Raw genomic sequence first — 22,088 nt, 5'->3', positions numbered from 1 at the left:
TGGGCAATGTGCCTACGTGTCCTATCTGTGGCGGAGTGTGTCCGGGCCTGTGTGTGTTTAAGAACAAGCCAGGCGATGCCTCACTGCCTCTGCGGCCTCGGCTGAGCGGGGAACGGAGAGAAGAGGGGGAGAGAGAAACGGAGGACGAGAAGCCCCTCAGACGGCCTCACTCCATCAATCCTGACAGCTCTCTCTCTTCCACATCACTCCATCCCCTGTGCGCTTGTTCTCTTTTTCCCCCCCCCCGCTCAGCCCAGGCGGCCCCATGACATCACATTTGCATTCACAAGTCTGCAAATAACACCCCTCTTGTTTTTCCCACCACAACAAAGGCCATCAGCGCTGGCGCCGCGTTGGCAACCCCCCGGAACATAAATCGGTACCGGCATTTTTTTATTTTTTGATGCCTCCCAAAACGATTCCATTGTGAACAGGGGGATGGTTGATGGAGAGATAGCTGGAGAGGAGCCTAGCGCACCCTTAATGTGTTCACTCCTCGACCGAGGACAGTGCGAATGGAGTCAATGGTAAACAAATTAGGCAATTAGGCACGTCGCAAACTGTTATTCATGGCGTTAAGGAGCAGCTGTTTTTAAATGGCGCTCTTCATTGTGATCACCGCCACGTCGGGGGGGGGGTAACGCCTGGCTGCGGGTTTTCTGATGAGGGGGAGCAGACACACACACACACACACACACACACACACACACACACACACACACACACACACACTGCTGTGGAGAGCCTTCAGGAACCCTCGGCCCCTTCGGCAAACAAGACATAAACACACACGTCCAGCAGGGGGCACTGTTTCTGTTCAGGAAAGAAATACAAAGGAAAAGAAGAAGGAACACAGTCTCGTCTGCTCGAGGACTCCGAGCACGGCGGCGTCTCCATCGAAGGCGGAGCGAGACGAACCCAGAGAGAGGACACAGCGCTGTCGGGTCATGGACTTATCTCGGGAGTGTTTCCACGTTGTCCATCACCCCCACACAAACAAGTAAACAAAATACATGGGCGCACAGCACGTCCTGGAAACGACGTGCATAATTCATATCGGAAGGTCGTTTACTCATTTATTCATAAAGGGCTTTCTCCGTTAGAAGACTCTTAAGCATCGGAGCGGATCACGGCCGAGTCACTTAGCAGCGGAACGGAGACGAGACAGTCCCCCGTCTCCCTCTTCCTCGTCCCTCATCCCAAGCCCCCCTGCCCGGCAGACACTGGTGGGTGTGGTGGTGGGGATGGGGGGCGAGGTTGGGGGTGGGCGGGTGCGAGGACGGCGTTTGGTTCTGCACGGATGGCGCTTGATGTCACGAGTCTGACGTAGCGGCACTGGTAATAGGATTTCACGCTCGGCGCCGCAGAAACTCTCTGCAACAGGAAAATGGGCTTTCCACCGCCCCCCAGGAATGGCTCAGGGGCGGGCCCGCGGACCAGGCCAGGGCTGGGAAAATGTACACAGTGAAATATGGATGGAGGGCTCTGTCTTCCCCCATGGTTTGTTAGTATTTTATTTTGCGAGAGGACGGTGAATCTTTTTCGGGAGAGTCCACATCGGGGAGTTTCTGCTTGGCTCTCGGAGTGAGATGGGGAGGGAGGGAAATGGAGTTGCTAGATTTGGAGTAAAAAAAAAACAAGGCAGTGCATCGTGTATTCAAAACGAAATCTACAAATCTATCGCGACAAATACTGTCAAAGAGTTTATAGCCCCCACGACCTGTTTTCACAATTTAGTCTGATAGCCTCCTTTATTCATTCCCTTTTTTTTTCTTTCTCTCTCTCTCTCTCTCTCTCTGTCTCTGTCTCTGTCTCTCTCTCTCTCTCTCTCTCTCTCTCTCTCTCTCTCTCTCTCTCTCTCTCTCTCTCTCTCTCTCTCTCTCTCTCTCTCTCTTCCCCCCCCCCCTACGCTCTGCACCATGAGTGTGTTGACACCTGTGTTCATTCATCTGCTTCCCAGCGGAAAAAAAAGAAAACTGTGTTTTTTCTTTTTTTATTGCCTGCACCCCTCCCCACCCCCAACCCCCCCACCCCCCATCACACCGGCACCCGCCGTGATGTCGTCTGTGACTCATTTCGTTCTCCCGTTCTGTGTGTCCTGTGTGTGTCTCCGTCTCTCTCCCCCATCAGTGGAATATTGAGGAGTCCACCGAGCATGTGAGTAACTCTCATGCGTGTGCTGCTGGGATGCTGCTGCTGTCAGCCAGGCTCTTCCTCCCTCACTCTCTCCCTCCCTCCCTCCCTCCCGCAGAGTGGGAGATGAGCATCTGTGCGTGTGTGTGTTGGGGGGGGGGGGGGGGGTGTGTGTGTGTTTGCTCGCTCTATCTGTCTCTGTGTGTGTGCTCGCAGACGTGTGGCAAAAAATCGGTGCATCGTGTGATCTTGGATTTGATCTGGGGTGTTTGTTTGTGTGTTTGTTGGTGTGTGCGTTAATACTAACGATGTCAAATGATGTATTAATGTTATAACTTTGTTACTAGTCAATTTAAAATACATTTGTGTGAAGGATCCTTCCAACTAGAGATGGCTCCCTTCCTCTCTCCATTTGCAAGGCGTTAAGTGAGTTACTTCTTTATGGTGTAGATTCCTTTAGTGGTCTTGCATCCTTGTAGGATGTCCACTTCCCCCCATGGACTAATGCAAATGAACTTGGTCTATCACGCTATGGCTGGCCTCAGCCATGGCCAAACCTTTACTCTCCGAGATGGCCCCTTCTCTCCCCTTTGGTTCCTTTGTGGTTACCGCCCAAGAGGTGAAAGTTTCCCTAGAAGAATCATGTGCACCCATTGACTCAATGAAGATGCTTGGTATATCACCAACCGTGTCTTCCTATTATCTTGCTCCATTTAATGGAGAAGGAAGGCCAAGGGTGTAAAACAAATAAACATAGGACGCTGTATACTAGACTACACTAAATGTCTGAATAAACTGCTCACGAAGACCGTTGAACCTAGAGGGGATTCGATCGGGAGGGCGGGAAAAATACCACATCAGAGGACATCCCCGCTCAATGGTGCAATGACGCAATGGTGGTAGCACCGCGCACCTGCTGTCCCCCCCCCTCCCCCCCACCTGTCATTAAAGGGGAGGAGCCTGCGTCTCGTTGTCTCTTCCGGTTGCCATCAGCCTTTCATGTTGCGCCCATCTGGCCGGATGGCGTTCTCACCGTCGCGGGCCCAATGGCGGCGGCGGCGGCGGCACAACGCCGGCTGTCAGGCGGCCCACTTTGTTATGGCTTATTACCTCGCCGACGGGTCGCAGATGCACAGACACGCACGCTTGCCTGGCCCCTATCGGGTTGGAGACGATTCAATGGGAATCTGTCAGGTCGTCACAGGAAAGCTTTCAGCGTCTGAGAGGAGATGTGAGAGAGGTGTCTGAGTGGGGGGGGGTTTGTGACCTTACACGGCCGTCATTTGGGCTCCATTAATAATGCACCGCTTATATTAATGTAAAGACCAGCCACAGACGGAGAGCCTTTGATATTATGACTTTGATTTCATATGGAGATTTGCGGGCAGCCGTCATTTCGTCGTTGTTCCTCATTTGTCATTCGAAGGGAACTTGCCATGTTGAAAACCTTTTCAGCATGCACGTGGGCACAGCCAGCCTGTTGTCGGTAATGAATGAATCAAACAAAATATGTAGTCCATGTTTAACTTATAGCGTAATAGGCTTTTATTTATTTAGGGAAACGTTATGGCACGGAAAACACAGACCAGCTAAAATATTAAAAGGGCAAAATAAGGGTTTAATAAAGCACGCGTCTTATTTTTAAATGCCCGAGAATTCAATGTGCATGTTATGTAGATAGAAAAGTCCACCCAACAAGAACAGCAGAGAACAAGATAATCTTAAAGAATCACGTAGCATTTTGTTTGAGGGGCTATAATGTCATCAAAGTATAGGCAGTATCGAACTTTGACGTAATGATTAGGGCGGAGTGCAAGAAATAGCTGATGGCAAGAAATTAAGATGCAGATTTTAGCTAAGCCGCCCACAAATCCGACGCATATTATACCGAAAAAAGGCTGACATCTTGGCTGTATTCGGGTCACGTGGGCCAATTACTGATCACACACACACACACACACACACACACACACACACACACACACACACACACACACACACACACACACACCCCCTCCACCTACCTCGGTGTTGATGCTGATTAACACTTGACAGACATGGCGTTCAGACGCTGTCAAATGCAGGCATCTGTTCGCCCGCACCTTGTTGTTTCTTGCTCTGCCAGATTGAGAAGCTCCGCGCGCCACTTGCCAAACCAGCGCCTCACCGCTAGCACCTGTGAGCATCTGAGCGCGTTCGCTCGGGCTCACCAACCACAACATATTTTACACCCGCTTTATATAGTACCTCAGGCAGGTAATTTCTTTGTCATGTTCTTTCCTTGCGTTAAAGCTATCTTGGTTGAGGAGAGGCACGCGCCGCAGAGAAAAATTATAATAAATGACATGAACATAATTACGTTCAAAGCATCCCCCCCCCCACTCCATAGTAGGAGTTTTCACCACACAAGCGTTGATAGCTAGCATGGAGACGGAGAAGAGAATCCATTTCAGTGACAGTTGGACTGGATAATCTCAGTAATGCCTTTTGGTGCCGCTCTAAGCATTTGCTCCGAAGGAAACTTTAAAGCCCTGCCTTTTTTCTTTTTTTCTTTCGTTCCTCTTTTTCCTTTCTTTCCAACGTCACGCTGGGCCCAGCGCGACCTTCCTACAAACCTTGCGGAGGGAGCGTGTGAGGGACAGTGGGGAGGGGCGAGCTGGAGGGTGGGTAGACTGGGACTCAGGCGCATGTCGCTGTTGAGACTGTTGAAGCCATTTTGCCTGATTAAAGTAATGAGTCTTCCTCGATAAAGTTTAAACGGTTTCGCGACACAGAGGAGCAGCGCCTGACTTAAAGGAAGAAGAGCCGGTAGAAATATATCAGGGTATTTTGTGTGTATTGTATTAAAAATACGCTGACCTGGACGAGGAAGCCAACGCGTTATAAGCAGGGGAAACTGCATGAGGGCCCGAGTAAAGTACAGTGAGTTTGAGTTGGGTGTTGCACAAGTTGCAACAGAACGCCTGTAGGCATCTTGAGTGTTTGTCCTTTCTGTGGCCCCAGTAAGACAACTCAGGCATGTGTGTACACGCCTGAGGCACTCATTTGTTCTCTGTTCTCACTGTGTGTGTGTGTGTGTGTGTGTGTGTATGTGTGTGCTTTAGTATGTTTGCGAGCATTTATGTTTGTATGTTATCCCTGGTGTGTATGTGTGTTGATTGTGCTTGGGTGAATCTGTGTGTCTGTCTCTGCGTGCGTGTTTAGGGTTGTGTGTGTGTGTTTGTGTGTGCGGGCGGGTGCGTCTTTGTTTACGTTGAAGCGGATCAATGTGTGTGGGATGGAGTGTGCACTGGGGTGTGTGTGTATCGCCTCCATCGTGGCTGCAGTCCGTGTTAGTGAGTGCTCGTTCTGCAGCCAGTCACTCTGTGTGTTCTGAACTATCGTGTGCGGTTTGCTGTTAATTCAATGCTGTTCACTTGTCCCACCTTGCTGTGTCTCTGTTCCTGTCTACCCATTCGGATCACCCACTCAAGGTGTCCCTGATACTGTTAAAGACCGTTGATTGGCTGTGAAAGTCCAGAAGGAAACGAAAGAGAGATGATAGATTTCACGTCTTTCCATCCGTTTCGTGTCAAATTGCATAGCGCACGGTGGCCATATTTGCACCAAAGAAACCTGGGGCAACATGTCATGCTTAGCCAAGCGGTAGACAGCAACACTGACACACTGGTGCTGTTCTGGTTCAACCTGTTGGGTTGTTGGTTTAATGGGTTCAGTGTGTGCCTTGTGTTCGGGCAAAAGGGCTATTTTTTCTTTTTTTGGACCAAGAGAAGAAAAAAATGCCCCCCCTCAGGCTTGGGAGGGGGGGGGGGGGGGGGAGGGGGGGTGGAGACTAAAAAGTCCTTCTCCATTGAAGCACCTCCATTGTGTAATTGAGCGTTGAACGCAGAAATTGATTGAATCTGCAGGTGGATGGAGAAGGGGGTGCCCTAACGTTGTGTTCTGCGGTTTGGATTTTGCGGTGCGTGTGTGTTCTTTTCACGCGGGATTAAGTGCTTGTGTGTGATGGGTCGGCTCTAACAAACCCGAGGCGCCGTCTCTCCCACCGTAACGAGGCTCTCTGCTAACTGTGTTTCGGGGTGGTTTCTCTGCTGCGTGTTTGAAGGAGGCCATCATCGGGGGACTGCACGCGGAGACCACCTACTCGGTCACGGTGGCGGCGTACACCACCAAGGGGGACGGAGCCCGCAGCAAGGCCAAGGTCATCACCACCACCGGGGCGGGTAAGAGCTCAATCTCAAGGCCACCTCACGCATCGCATGTAGGACAGCGCTGGACAACACACACCCACTGTCACCACACCATTATGCCCTCTGGACGCAGGCACAGGTCCCTGTTGTGAAGGAGGGCTCGCTATGGCGAAAGCCTGGGGCCTGCAGCCATAGCAGCCCTCACGAAAAAGGCCAAGATAAAATACCACGCCCAATCTGTCTGTATCCTGTCTGCATGTTGTTGCGTTTGTTGTCCATCTGTTTTTAACTGTCGGCGTGCGGCCCATGTATTTGTGACGTGAAAAATAATTTCCGGTTGGGGACAATAAAGTCTAAAGCTTGCCACGGGACGGGACGCCTTAACCACCGGTAACCATGGGTGTTCCCCTTTATTTTTTTGCATCACTTACGGGGTAATGGCTTCATGGGAGCTTAAAGCGGACATATTATACCACCAGGTGTGAGTGTGATACGCCATTACAAGCCGTGTTGAAAATGTGCAGCTTCTGACATCACAGGTGGGCGTGTCCACCTAGATGTGTGCTGGATAGATCAGTCTGCCAGCCTACCCAGGACCGTAGCAAACGTTGCTCATCTATCTGTCACTCATCTAGATGAACACGCCCACCTGTGATGTCATAAGAGACCAATTTTCAAAACGGCTTGTGACGGCTAATCACACCCGCACCTGGTCACATGTCATCGGACCTTTGAGGGGTGATGACTGCATGAAAACTTAAACACTCCCCCCTTCCCCCTCTCCGCAGTGCCAGGCAAGCCCACCATGATGATCAGCACGACCATCGGCAACACAGCCCTGATCCAGTGGCAGCCGCCCAAGGAGATGGTGGGCGAGCTGATGGGCTATCTGCTGCAGTACAAGCGCACGGAGGACGAGGCCTTCACGTCGCGCGAGCTGCGCAGCCTGGACGACCACTACACGGTCACGGGGCTGCACAAGGGCGCCACCTACGTCTTCCGCCTCAGCGCCAAGAACCGCGCCGGCGCCGGCGAGGCCTACGTCAAAGAGATCGGCACGCAGGAGGACACGCCCTCGGGCTACCCGCTCAACCTGCGCGTGACGGGCCTCACCACCACCAGCACCCAGCTGGCCTGGGAGCCGCCGGCGCTGGCCGAGCGCAACGGGCGCATCACGCAGTACACGGTGGTGTACCGCGACATCAACAGCCAGCAGAACACCACCAACCGCACGGGGGACACCCGCATGACCATCCAGGGGCTGAAGCCCGACACCACCTACGACATCCGCGTGCAGGCCTTCACCAGCAAGGGCGCCGGCCCCATCAGCCCCAGCATCCAGAGCCGCACCATGTCCACCTCCCCGGGTAGGACTCTGAGGGTGGGGGGGCGGGGATCATAAGTGTACACTGTGTCCCCAAACACCGCCGAACTATCGGGCACCGCGTTGTTTTTCGCTCGCTGGCAATCAGTCGCACCGTTGATTATTAATCTACTATCGATTTAGTTTTGTTTTTCTCACGCAATCACGCACCTACACGGATACACAATCAGACTGAGAGTGACACACACACACACAAACACACACACACATACACGTGAGAGGGCACATGATGATGACATGAAAACATACAAGGATGCAGTGTACGCACATGCTTGTATACAAGTCTGGTCACGAGTGCATGCGTCTTTCAGTCCATCCGTGTTCACTTCACGGCCCACTCCCGGTGATGGTGGGCTACACATGACGCCACCTTCCTGCCGAGCCATGCCTTCCTTCCCCCACGTAATCCCACCTTATTTTCTCCGTACACCTCAGCGGTGCGTTATTGATTCAGAGAACACTAATCTCATTACGTGCTACAACCACAATGCGGCTCAATAACACACACACACATACACACACAGACACGCGCACAATAACACAAACACAAACACACTCTTCGGGCACAGCGTGTGTCCCCTCCTGCGTTTGAGGCAGCGTATTAATATGCACGTGTTGATGGCAATAGTCACGAGGTGCACACAAGGTGTTTCTATGTTTGTGCAGCCCTTCCCCTCCCGTTTCTACATTTCACACTAATCGTACAGGCAATTGCCTGTTGCATGTTGTAGCAGCGGGGGGCGGGGGGGTTGGGGGGGGGAAGGTGTATAATTAGATGGAACAGTCCTGGGAGGGATGAAAGGTATTACCAAGCGATCGGTAACCGAGCATGAACGAGAATGACGGTGTTTTTTTGCACACGTCCACCCGGCTTTCACCCAGCCCAAGGCAAGGGAAGTTTGGCCTTCAGGTAACGCCGCGGACTGTGTTCAGAGCATTAGCGCCGCATGGTCGTGTCCAATTCAATTAGGCGGCTTAGCAAAAAAGATTACAGTTTTTGCATTGTGGAGAGATGTCATGCTTGAGATGTTAATCGGAGCCCTCTTCATTCCGACAGCATTCGCCACGAGCTTCGGTGTAAAAGCCGTCATGAAAACCTCTGTGCTCCTCACCTGGGAAGTGCCGGAGAACTACAAATCCCAAGCCCATCAGCCTTTCAAGGTAAGGTGAACACGCAGGGCAATGAGACAATTAGCACTTGTAATGATTGTGGAAAAGTCTATTCCCTTGGCAAATCCACCACATGCACACCGTATAACCACACATAATATCCCCTGGAAATGTGGTAAGGAGGCTTCATTTGGTGATTATTAGTATTCTATAGCATGAGTAAATAAATTGACGTGAGCTATGTGCTTATTTTCTGAATTGATTGAAAGTTGATCACACCATTTAAGCAACTTACGCAAAGAGTAGCCTTTCTATAAGTGTCTGTTGATGATGCCAAAAGCTCCTCATCATCGCCATCGGGTCAGATTCCCTGCAAAATGCGATGCAATAATTGAAGGCTGGGAGACATATGGAAAGGCCACAGTACATAACCACAATTACTGGAACATTACCAGATTGCTCAACATCTGTTTTTCCTGAACCCCTGATGTGTTTCTCACATTTCTCTTCATAAAGAATGATCCATGGTGTGAAAGCACTTACTTGTGATATGAGGCAGGGGAGCTCCTGGGAACGGCGTCTTTAGTGTGGAGAGGGTTCCTGTGTTCGTTCCGACGTACACCACACTTCTCTCAATCATTTCCCATTTGAAAACAAAAGGTCTCAAATAGCTCACCGAGTATTGAATGAAATGCAAAGAAGCGGTGGGGAAAAACAAAAATAAGTCACGTGACCCCCTTTAAGTGATTTAATTAGGCTCATTAGAAACCTAATTAATGGTGAGCATGACAACAGTGTCACGGAGAGCTGTCACTTGCGGCAATGTGTGGGCTGGAGCAAGGCTCGGGACTTAAGTTTGATACTGGTGGTCATGGTGCCAATTAGTTTGTTTATTTCATTTATTTCATCTGGTGGCACCCTAACAAATGTGGTCGCACCATATTTTCACAACTATTTCACAGTATTGGGATGTCTCATACTCTCCATCCGTGCTCACTCATTTAAAGAGAAGCACACAATTGAAATAGAAAGACATGTTTTTATTGCATGGATGGTCTTTTTCTTTTTTACCTTAACTTGCCTTGATATCTCTTTCGCCCCGCTCCAGCTCTTCACGCTTCTCATCCTCCTCCTATATCAAAAGGCTCTACCTGCTCTTAATAACAGGCTGATTACTTGGTCATATACTCCAGTCACGATTTTATTTCTTTCATCCAGAATAGTGTGTCTGGGTCTTTACCCCTCGCAGGCTCTTGAATCGCGCCAGGGCTGCCGTGGGATTTAATCGAAACGTTACACAACGTAAAATCCACCGCTTTTGGGTCGTGATCATTTGACGCACACCCCGACGTTCAAAGCCGCGTGTGTTCACGGGAACTCAAGCGGGTCGTGTTTCAGCGTGAACCGGCGCCACGCTGTAACCTCCAGCACTGCTCAAGACATCGGCCCACGTCCATCACCTCTCTTTATATCTAACAAAGAACCAGATGTAGAATCTGGTTCTTTGTTAGAGAACCCAGTCAGACTCGGACCATGAGCGGTCCAGAAAAGCCTCCTGATTTCACAAAATGTTATTGGGGGGGGGGAAAACCCACAATGTCAACTGATGGATAGATGTATTTTTTGATCTTAGTTTATCTCGGCTGGCGAGAACTTGGGAATGTCATGTTAATTTTCAAGGCTGTTAACGATGTGCGTGCACAATGTGTCAGGCTGATATTACGTTAATTCCCACCTGACGGTAAGTGTTGAGCCGTCGATTTGCAGTGAAAAGGCAGGGCCCTGGCTGTGGTTGCCTGCCACTTGACTCTAAACCACATAGGAGTTGTCAGATGAAGGGCTGTGTGCCGTTCGACTGCATTTCATACCGTCTGCCTTGTATTATTACCCTGTGTGTGTGTGTGTGTGTTTTTTTCTAGGAAGAGAGAAAAATGGTGCGATGAAGAATAGATTGCATTTTTTCTGTAGTATTGTAGTATATATGTAGTGTTCACTTTGCGTCTATGCACACTGTGTGTGTATACATTTGTTTGAGTGAGTGTGCCTGAAAGGGAAATTGTCTTGCTAACCTGTTTGTGACAGGCGAAAGAGGGAAGATGGGAAAAAATATAATAAGTGTGTGTGTGTGTGTGTGTGTGTGTGTGTGCGCGCAGGTGTGTGTGTGTGTGTGTCCCTCTCTCTATACAGTGATGCCCTACAGTACAGTGCATCAGGTCCCTAACGTGTGCGTGTGTGCGTGTGTGCGTGTGCGTGTGTGTGTGTGTGTGTGTGTGTGTGTGTGTGTGTGTGTGTGTGTGTGTGTGTGTGTGTGTGTGTGTGTGTGTGTGTGTGTGTGTGTGTGTGTGTGTGTGTGTGTGTGTCTCAGATCCTGTACAACCAGCAGAGCGTGGAGGTGCAGGGCGACCAGAAGCGGCGCCTGATCACGCGGCTGCAGCCCGACACGGACTACTCCTTTGTGCTGATGAGCCGGGGGAACAGCGCTGGCGGCCTGCAGCAGCAGGTGTCCATCCGCACCTCCCCCGACCTCTTCAAGTCCAAGCCCGTCCTCTACAGCCAGCAGCAGGCCCAGGGCGGCAAGCTGACCATAGACCTGCCCCAAGTGCAGACCACCACGCAAGTCAAGTGGGTGACGAGCTGTCTGTCCGTCCGCCTGGGCTGTGTGGGGGGGGTGGGTCCGTCTGGGGTGTGCTGGCTGGCTGTCTGTCTGTCTGTATTTAACTATGGCTGTCTGTCTCTCTGTATGTTTGTATGATTGTACTTAACAATCTGTTTGCCTGTCAGTCTGGGCTGGCTGGCTGGCTGTCTGCTCTGGTCTTTCTGTCTGTCTGTTTGTCTGTAACCATATTGGTCTGTCTTGTCTGGGATAATGTCAACCATCTGAATATGTATTGTCGATACTATTCACATTACCTTGACGTCAAGACCCCGATTCTACACTGCACACTTTAGTATTCACTCAACCTTTAATTATATGTTTGATTGTACTGCATGTGTGCTCGGTTCCGTCCTCCCTCGGTAATAAGAATATCCTCTTGGGCTTGGGAAGCACCTCCGACCACCGTGATGCTAACGGGCGTAGCTTTGGAAGGCGAGGCGCACGCTTCAGCCGCTAGATAACACGGGTGCAACTCAAGACATCAACAGTGCCGCGTCATCCCCCCCCCCGTCCCCCCCCCCCGTCTCCCAATCTAGAAACCAAAGCCTGCACTGCACACTAACTCTGTCAAACAGGGGCTGATGGTAATTGCAACTTTTCACTTCAGGAGCAGTCATGTCGCTCTTATTCCTCAGGCTCTACTAGTCAAGAGCAGAATCGTGCCGCTCCCCGGGGAAAGGGGTGACTTATCTGTCTGAGCCAGACTCCTCCAACTCGCCCCCCACACACATCCGCACATCTGCAGACACTGAAATGCACACATGTGTCCAGTCCACACATGGACACGTTCCCATAGACACACACACACTCATAAACAGGCGCTGGAGTCATCCGCCGTTCCGCACATAAAACACAGACATATTATCCCCCCCACCCCCTCCAGATCTTCTAATAAACACACTTCCAGATACGCACAACCAGGCACACACACACAGCCACCCACACACACACTCCCATCCATCATCGGTGCACTCTTATGACCTCACAGGACCACTCATGGACTCCCACGCACGTACAAACACCGGCCGGCATGCGCCTATAGAGCCATGCATGCGGCCTATATCACTCTTAAGAGGGCGCGGGGCGCACGGTGTCGGGCCAGGCGTTGATTTGTAAAATATAAAAAGCTTTCCGGGGGGGGGTTGTCAGAGCTGGCCGAGCTCCAGCAAGGACGGAACGTCAAGCGAAGAGTGGGGCGCTGCTGATCGGAGGAGGTGGTGGTGGTGGTGGAGGGGGTGGAGGAGCTGGAGGAGGTGTTCTTACACAAGCTCCGAGATGTGATTGAATTTTAAAGTAAGGTCTAGGAAGAGAGGGAGGTGGGGAGATGAGATGAGAAGGAACCGAGCCGAACAGGGGAGCACAGAGTTACCGCTACCGCCTGAAAAGCAGACTTATTTTCTTGCTGGCATGCTGGTGTTGTTTGGGGGGTTCTGGGTTGGTTTGGGCTTTTTGCACGCTTCCACACACGTCGATAAACACAGACAGCCAGGCAGACAGCCACGCTCATGCATCAAACAAGCGCACACAGAGCCGGTCACGTGACCGGCCTCCGTCGGCCTATGGGAATCCTAGCTCGTGTTTGATGAAGCCTTCCCTCCGCGGGACGGAGTGTTTGCTCGGGTCTTCGGGGCAGCTGTTCTTAGTCATTAGACGTTAATTGGAGCATACCGCGTCGATTTACCAGCTCTTTGACCTTGCTTCCCAACCTCCTGTACCGCACTCCGAGTTGTGAAATCCCCAACACGCCCCTAACCACCAACCGTCTTTTCACACCTCGAGCAATATTAAAAAAATAAAAAAGCGTAATAATGTGACACCGAGCGCTGGGGTCGAGGTGTGAACCGAGCTGCCCGCGCCCGCTGCGGGGAGGTGCCGCGGCGTCACGGGCACACTGTGACGGCAGCCTTTCCTTTTTGCCCCGGCAGGTGGTACTACATCGCAGTGGTGCCGGTAACGGGGTCGTCACAGCGATGGGAGAACCCAGACGAGATGGACCTGGATGTGGTGAGTGGTCAGACCGCCCCCAGCAACCCCCCCCTGAAGGCCGAGGCGGCTGCCTGTGGCGGGTTAGAAGCCAAGAGACGGTACCTCCTGCTCCAACTGGGATAGGAAGTGACTGTTGGCAGTTAATTAGCACTTCCCCTTCTGGGAGCGCAGAGAGGGAGCCGGGGAGGAGGACGGAGATTGGTTTGCTCAGAAGGGCAGAGTATCCGGTTTGGGAGCCAAGAGCGGGTGAACCCGACAGCTTTAGGTCAGCAGGCTTTAATTATTGGAGCAACATTTGAAATATCGCTTCTACAGTCAGTACTTTCTCCTTGTCCTTCCAAGTTTGGCCCACGACAAACATAAAATGCATAAACTAAAATATTCAATTTTAATATTTGCATTGATTTACAACGGCTTGATTGGCGCCTTGAATAATGGCCTCCAACTCTGTCGGGGGAAATCAAAGACAATCAAATTAAATGACATAAAAATGGTCTCCTGTATTCCCGAGTAACCTTGTGAGTGTCTTTTCAACTTGGCGCTCTTCCCGTTCCCGCTATTGTTGCTGCTACCGACAGCCTTGACATTGGCGTAGTGGAGAGAGGAGACATCCCAGAGTCATTAAGCTCAGAGCCGGCCCTTGTCGGGGACGTCCAACGTTGTGCTTGGATGAAAGCCCTGACTGGAGCGGCCCCTGGAATACACCAATAAACAAATTGCCTCGGAAAACACTCATTTGTTAATCACAATAGCAGTCATGCTGAGATAGGGCATTAATTGCTAGTCTCATAGCAATGCAGCGTGATTATCGTAACACTCACCTCTAACCTGGAGACATGCTATTAGTGTTTTTTGTGGTTAACCTTAATACCCTCCTGTGAGTCCAGAGGATTAATGACCACAAGATTTGCTCTGTTTTACACTATGTTGACGCACTGACCTCCGATGACCTCTGTGGGTTCGCAGTCTTTAATTACTGAGGCAACATGTGAAAGATCGTTTAAGTTCTGTTTCCTTCTCATCCAGAGTTTGGCCAACGACAAAACAACTTTGATTTTGAATATTTGAATGTATTGACAACATTTTGATTAGCTCTGATGAGAACTGTATCAGAGGACCTCAAAGCCAAATCACATCAATACTAGTGATCGGCCGATTCATCAACCGATCTATATATTAGGTATATTTTACGTGTATCGACAATGGATGATTTTTTCCGCTTCTTATTATTTTTTTTACTTCTTCTTCCCCGGCATGATTTACAGACAGACGTGTTCTTTAAATGTTCCTTTTTTACATTGAGACTTTCAACATTTGTTCTCATCATTGTGTCATTTTTATGATTTTAATTGAGGGAGCAAAAGCAGTATCGGCAGAAAATCGGCAGCCCGTATCGGTCATCGGCGAAATATCCGTATCTCTAATCAAAACGACCCCTCTCTTCTCTCTTCGTCTCGGTCTCTTAGCTTCTGGAGTCGAGCGACGGCCCTGTCTTGAGGCGCCGGCGCCGGCAGCTGGACACGGCCAAGCCCTACATCACGGCCAAGCTGAACCCCCTGCCCGCCACCTTCACGCTGGGAGACGAGAAGCGCTACAACGGCTTCCTCAACAAGCCGCTGACGGGACACCAGCAGTACCTGTGCTTCGTGCTCGCCGCCCTGCGCGAGCACGAGAGCGACGCCAGCGACAAATACGTAAGAGCCCCGAGAGCTTGGATTCCCAGGTGTATGTGTCTAAAGGGACCGAATGCAATGGAGAGTTGAAGCCTGATGTCCCATAGGGGGACGAAGAGGAGTGATGATGATGATGGTGACGTGCCTAAATCCCCAGGCGCTGGTGGGGGTTTGGAGAATGTATAAGAAAGGCCGGCTCCGAATATCAAATATTAAGTGTACGATAAACGTTACGTTACCGAATGTAAAATTGAATGGTTGTAAACCTAAACCTGTTTAAAATCCAGCGCCGCCTGAAATGTGTCTAGCGTGACACTGACTGGCATCCGGAATCCTGTGTGAGCATTTGCCCCCCGCATTATTAAATAAAACTGATTATTACCAAGGCTTATATTACAACTAACTAATGATATCAGCTTTGAAAGCACTTGGTCGCGATTAGCATATAGCAGGCTAACGGGCAATTGGTAAGTTTAAAAGTGCTCCCAGTGACAACAAATCTTGACAGCTCCGTTGGTGTCGCCGTTCCTCAAAGTGTAACAATGTACCAGCGAGCGTGGGGATTATGCGAGACGCATAATCTCGGGTGAGAGGAAAAAAAGCTGAGGCTGCTTCCTGCTTAAAGCCTGCATGTATATGGCTAAAAGACTGAACAGTAAGTCTTAAGCGTATGTCATCACTGACAACCCTGCTGATTAAATGCAACGGCAATCTTAAAAGCAAATTAACCTGAACAAATGATGATGTGCTAGGCGGCTACACCCAAAAGTTTTCAGTAATTTTCAAGTTAGAGTTAGTCATAATGTTTTAATTCAAAACGATTAGTGCAAGACTACTTTCACTTTGCAAGATTTGGGCCCTGCCCTATATGTCGAAGGCAGCAAAAAACACCTCAGAACATGAGGAGTTAATTTGTAATTGGTGTTTTTAACTGCTTTTTTGTAACCAGACTATTTTGTTAATCAGTTAAAAATGATATTGTCGTTAAACAGTTTAACGGGTAGTTAACATCCCTCCACTTAACACATCAATCCTAGTTTCTCGTGCCATTATGATTTGTTGTATAGAGTAGGACAACGCTATGTAAAGCCTCTTCAAGCACTTGATGCTTGTATTCATGCACAAACATTACCTTTTTTTCGCTGTCTTTCTCAAAACGCACCTTGAAAATGGCAGATCGATTTGACCTTTAAGGCTCCAACACAAAGAAAAAGTATTTTCTCACCCTTGTGTAGCCTGCTGTCAGGACCATTCAGATTTATAGCACTTACTTTACACTCGGCATCGAACCGTCGTTACCCAGCCCCACAAAATCATAGCCGCTTCAGCGGGGAACCGGAAATTGTTTACGCATGAAAGGCTTTCTGCCTTTCATCTGTAAACTTTTTAAAGTCAGCCAACCAACTTCCCTATCAACTAAAACCACCCCCCCCCCACACACACACACACAGATGAACACACACACACACACACACAGTTGCAGGCACGCACAAGCAGGCAGGCACACATAAACACAGATGCAGGCACGCACACACACTTGGAGGTTCGCCCACGCTGTACCCTCGCGCTCACCGAAGTGTGTGTGTGTGTGTGTGTGTGTGTGTGTGTGTGTGTGTGTGTGTGTGTGTGTGTGTGTGTGTGTGTGTGTGTGTGTGTGTGTGTGTGTGTGTGTGTGTGTGTGTGTGTGTGTGTGTGTGTGCGCGCTGCGTCAAACAACACTTGCATGTAGGCCCCAGGGTTCTCAGTGGGACGGTCCGCTTTGGCCACAGCGAGAGATGCTAGGATGGGATTGCTCTGGGCTCCTCCCGGACCCAGGCCATGAATATTCAGCAGATTAGACCACCAGACGACCGCAAAGTACCAAAGAAAGTTGCTTTCGGTCTCTCTTAAATTCTCTCATTTTTCCTGCATTTCTTTCAGTCTTTTTTCTGTCATTCTTTCGTCCTTCCAAACGAGAACCACGGGGCTTTGAGTCTCTCTTAACCGTGGCCCACCTCCACTCTCCTCTTCTGAGACACTTAAGCACCCAGCTCTCCCCCAAGCTCCCCCCCCCGCCCCCCTCAGAAGGCCCAGCACAGCGTCTCAGTCTCCCCCCCCCCCTTTAGCGTGGGATACGGGCCTGATAAGAGCCCTCAGGCCCCCCCCCCCCCCCCCACCTCCTCCTCCCCAAAGTCCCAGACTACCTCAAAAAACTCCATTGATCCGACCTGATCAATCCGCTCCCCACCTACTGAGCCGCGGTCGGTGCTGAGGTGGACAATAAAAGAGCCCTCTGATCGATTCCCCTTCACTCTGCGAGAGGAAGAAAGGCCAAAATGCAGAGATGTTGTTGTTTATGTTTTGGCAGTGGGATGGGATGGGGGGAGGGGGGGGGGGGGGGGCTGAGGCGCTATCTCCCCTTGTGCTTGTAAATGTTTTACCACTACTAATACACGCAGCACCACGCCAGAGAGAGGCAGAACCACGAGATGGGGCCATCAGCTTGAAACATGGCCACAGGGATGCCAGGACTCAAACAGCCCCTGGGGGGGCTGTTCTCTCTCGCTCTCTCTGTCTCTGTCTCCGTCTCTCTCTATATCTCTGTCTCTGTCTCTCTGTGTCGCTCTCTCTCTCGCTTTCTCTTGCTCTCGCTCTCGCTCTCTCTCTCTCTCTCTCGCTCTCGCTCTCGCTCTCTTTCTCTCCCGCTCTCCGTCTCTCTCTCGCTCTGTCTCTTTCTGTTTCTCTCTCTCTCTCTCTCTCTCTCTCTCTGTCTCTCTCTCTGTGGGGACAGAGGGCAGCTGCTTCTTCGTAAGGCAACCGGGCAGCACCGCTCACCGCTGGCATGAAGGAGGGGCACGCGGGGATGAAATCCATTGAAGGACGGGAGGGTAAAATAGGGGATGATGCAAGAGAGGGGGACAAAGGGGAACGAAGCGAAGGGGATGAGATGGAAAGGGGCAGAAGAATGGGGCAGAGTGCATGTTGGCTCAAGCGGGCCCCGAGGAAGCTAAACAAGCCGGGGGAGGTGTGAAACGGGATGATAGACACCGGTTGCCTGTAAAATGTACCGTTTAAAGGGAGAAATGCGACGAGAGGGAGGAGCTGGGAGCAGGCTGTGTGCGTGTTGGGTGTCGAGTCCTTCACGGTGTGTATTTGCGGTGTGATGATATCGGCGGCTGTCAGGGAGGAAAGCCCCCAGCCCTGTGATGTAGTACAGGAAGGGGTTTCCGGCGGGAAGAGGGCAGAGATTTGGCTGTAGCGTGTGCACTAATTTGCCACCCATTTTCGATTACCTCGTCGAGAAGTGCGTCAACGACACGGCAACAGCCGACTCATGAGAAGTATTCTGATTGGACGGTTCCTCTGGGAGTCTATTGGTACTCTACATGCTGACTCCATCTTTGCTTTGTGAGACACCGTCAGTCCATGTGCTTATAGCTTTCAAAGATATAAGCTATAATTTAATATGAAATGCATATATATAGAAATATAATATCATGATAGCACTGATTAGCAGCCAGCTCAGGTTATTGAGGAATGAACAATGACAATTCTTCTGGAAGAATTAGTAGGCATCTCGCGTGGGAAAAAATATAGCATGTCTTTTACACCACACGCACACCCACACACACACACACGCACACACAGCCCTCTGAGCAACGCCTCCAGGTTTCTGGATGCTTTGTATTCTCGAGGGGCAGAGGAGGAGAAGGTGGATGGAGGTGGAGGAGGAGGCTGATGGAGGTGGAGGAGTCTGCTGTTGAATGGCAAAACAGAACGGATGAGGTGGGGAATGAGCGAGGTTGTGGAGATGCAGCAGCGGGGGGGGGGGGGGTTTGTTGTGGGTGGAGGGGAGAAGGCGTTCCAGCAGGGGTAAGCCTAGCCCTGCAGCCCTATCCCTGTTCGACACAGATAGAGGCGTAGTTGCAAATATTACATATCTGTCTCTTTTTCCTGCTGTGTCTCCCCCTCTCTTTCCATATCTCCAGCTCCCTTCCTACTTTATTTCTCTCTCTCTCTCTCTCTCACTCTCTCTCTCTCTCTCTCACTCACTCTTATTTATCTCTCTCCCCCCCCCCCTCTTATATGTCGTATCTCTTTTAGAGGCTTAAGCCTCAACGAAATGTAGTTTATTTGTTTGTTGCCTGTTCAAATTAACCCACCCCCCCACCTCCCTCACTTGGCCATCTTAACCCTTTACGTGCTGACTAGGCAGAGAGATCTCATGAAATTAACCCCTGCTACCACCCTTGCCATGGAAGCCCAGGAGCCTCCCAGACCTTCAGCTAGCACCAAAGTGAGCTCACGCTCAGACTCCATCTCGCTCTTGCTCTGTCTCCGTCTTGGTCTCACTTTTTCACTGTCTCGCTACCGCTCTGTCTCACTCGCGCTCTGTCTCTCGTTTCGCCTTCTCGCTCTAGCTCTGTCTCTGTCTCACTCTCGCTCCGTCTCTGTCTCACTCTCGCTCTTTCTCTGTCTTGCTCCCACTCTCTCTCCTTCTCGCTCTGTCGCTGTCTCTCTCTCGTTCTCGCCATCTTGCTCTCACTCCCCTTCCGTCGATCCCTCTCCCGTTCTCTCTCTCTCTCTCCACCTCAGTCTCTTGTGTGCTCCAGCGTATCTCCTTCTCAGACGCCCAGTCTCTGTTCTTCTCTCTCTCAACTCCTCCCGCCCACGCAATCTATCTCTCTCCCGGTCTCTCTCTCTCCTCGTTCCGACTCCCTCTCCCTGTCTCCACCTCTCTCTATCAGCCTCCCTCTCTCGGTGCTTTGTTCTCCCGGTCTCCACCTCTCGTTCCGTCGCCACCCCTCTCTCTCTCTCTCTCTCTGCTTTGTTCTCCGCCCACCTCTGCATTCCACCTCCCGCGTCTGCGTCTCAAACAAACACTTAAGACCGATCACACGTTCCCAGCGGTGGAGCGCCCGTCGAACACGCTGTAGACAACCGAGAAGAGAGGGCGGGGAAAACAGCCCATTGAAAAATACGCCGGCAACATTCACAAATGTACAATTTGTGTTAGGGTACCTCTCACAGTGTCTTTGCTCTTACAAACAGAGAGCCAAGCACACGAGTTTGTCATTCAAAGCCAGGGTTCAGACACACGCACACACACACACACACACACACACACACACACGTGCAGATACAGACACAAACACACGTGCAGATACAGACACAAGTGCAGACACAGAGACACACACACACACACACACACACACACACACACACACACACACACACACACACACACACACACACACACATAGAGTATAGACACAGACTCACACACGTGCAGATACACACACACAGATAAACACTGTCATTACTAACGTCATTACTCCTTTCCTTTGTGCCCTTGTTCCCAAATCACGCCAGAAGAACACAATTCACACGCGATGTTGACCCACACACACACACAGATTAGCAGAGTGATAATTAAAGATGCACATATAAATGAATTAGCCACACAGACGTACACGGACGCTGTATTTTCCGAAGCCTTCACTTATTCCATTGTTACTTTTGTATACTGTCTGAGTCTGAGGCTCGTTTATAGATTTCGCACATTCACACAAAAAGACTGCAAAGAAAGGAATCCCGCATGCAGTCTAGATGTAATAACCATACAAGGTTTGGGAGCCAAAGCTAACCTCGTAAAGAAGCGCACACTGGCATCACTTCATAACCGTCTGAAGAGCGAGGCATGCCGTTTTTCCCCAACGCGCCTAACGATAATGATAATGATTAGCTACCTGCAAGGCTGAGCTTCTATGAGATTCCGGAAGACATTTCAAACGGAGTATCACAGATATCACCCTCTCTTTTCCCCCCCCGGTTCCCTCCCCTTTCCTCCCAGCTTCCCCTCTCCTCAACTCCTTCTCATGTCTCCTGCATGTCCCCCTCGGAACACAAATGACGCGTTGTTGTGCTTCCCATGCTACCTCTGTCGCCTATTTCCGGGGTGCTTCCTACTGGAACGCGAGTGTGCATCACGTCCCACGGCAGTGGGTCCCGTCTCCGGAGAAAGGCGCCCTTAAATGAGGACCCTCCCGTGACACAGTATGCTGTCGATTGCTAACATCGTCCAAAAAAGTCGAAAACGCGGTTTGAGTTGGAACAACTGCCCACCTCGATAATAAAGTTGGCCAAACACTTTGTGGTATGATTGGTACATTCCTATGAGGTACTCTCAGCTTAAACCATCTCATCGGGTGAAGGTGTGTGTGTGTGTGTGTGTGTGTGTGTGTGTGTGTGTGTGTGTGTGTGTGTGTGTGTGTGTGTGTGTGTGTGTGTGTGTGTGTGTGTGTGTGTGTGTGTGTGTGTGTGTGTGTGTGCTTAACTCTGCGACGGGGGGGGGGGGCTCAGGTCTCAGGCAGCTCGCCCTGCCTTATCTCTCTCCAATTAATATCTGCCTTGCCCGCCGCGGAGCCAGCTGCGCTGCTAATGATCTGGATTACCCGCGCCCGCACTGCATGCTGGGAGCCCCGGCTCCTTCCAGGACAGAGGCGGACGTGCTGGTGATCGATCTGTCACCCGTCACCGCCTTGCCCTTTCTCTTCTCACACGGTGCCTTGATAGGACACAAGCTGAGCCCTAATGGCCGCCGACTCACGGCTGTGTTCTCGCTCCGGGCCCCCCCCCCCCCCCCCCCCCCCGCGCCGCTGCCGCCATGCAAGACGCACACCTTGGACTCCTTCTCCCTGCCACCGTTTTTTGTTATACACTGCAAACTCGGCCCCGTCTGTTCTTCCCCCACACACTCCCCGTTCCAATCGTATTCCTCACTGGTCATTTCCTGTCAGAATACAGCGGATATGTCTCATTTAAAATCTCCAACCAGGTCCCCCGCACCCCCCGTTGCCGCCATCTCTTCCTTCCTCTTCCTGCTCCTCCTCCTCCTCCTCCTCCTCCTCCTCCTTCTTCCCGTCACGGTGTGAGCACTAATGAAGAGGAGATGAGTCCTCTCCTCTGCCCTCATT

At 50.9% G+C, this 22,088-nt stretch overlaps 1 protein-coding gene across 3 annotated transcripts in view; it reads left to right on the top strand.

Moving 5' to 3' along the window:
* The window catches only part of LOC130386932 (receptor-type tyrosine-protein phosphatase F), a 128,841-nt gene that overhangs the window by 72,576 nt on the left and 34,177 nt on the right, over positions 1–22,088 (top strand). For 2 of the 3 annotated variants that reach the window (XM_056595802.1, XM_056595803.1), the window contains exons 13-19: positions 2,131–2,157; positions 6,239–6,356; positions 7,112–7,690; positions 8,765–8,868; positions 11,183–11,439; positions 13,399–13,477; positions 14,926–15,153. In XM_056595802.1, coding sequence (XP_056451777.1) covers positions 2,131–2,157; positions 6,239–6,356; positions 7,112–7,690; positions 8,765–8,868; positions 11,183–11,439; positions 13,399–13,477; positions 14,926–15,153 — 1,392 coding nt within the window. The remainder of the gene's footprint in view (positions 1–2,130; positions 2,158–6,238; positions 6,357–7,111; positions 7,691–8,764; positions 8,869–11,182; positions 11,440–13,398; positions 13,478–14,925; positions 15,154–22,088) is intronic. The other variant, XM_056595804.1, reaches the window with a different exon arrangement.

Source organism: Gadus chalcogrammus, chromosome 8 (assembly GCF_026213295.1).
Source record: "Gadus chalcogrammus isolate NIFS_2021 chromosome 8, NIFS_Gcha_1.0, whole genome shotgun sequence".
NCBI lineage: Eukaryota > Metazoa > Chordata > Actinopteri > Gadiformes > Gadidae > Gadus > Gadus chalcogrammus.
Note: the sequence above shows the minus strand (reverse complement) of the source record. Positions and strands in the feature narration are given on the sequence as shown.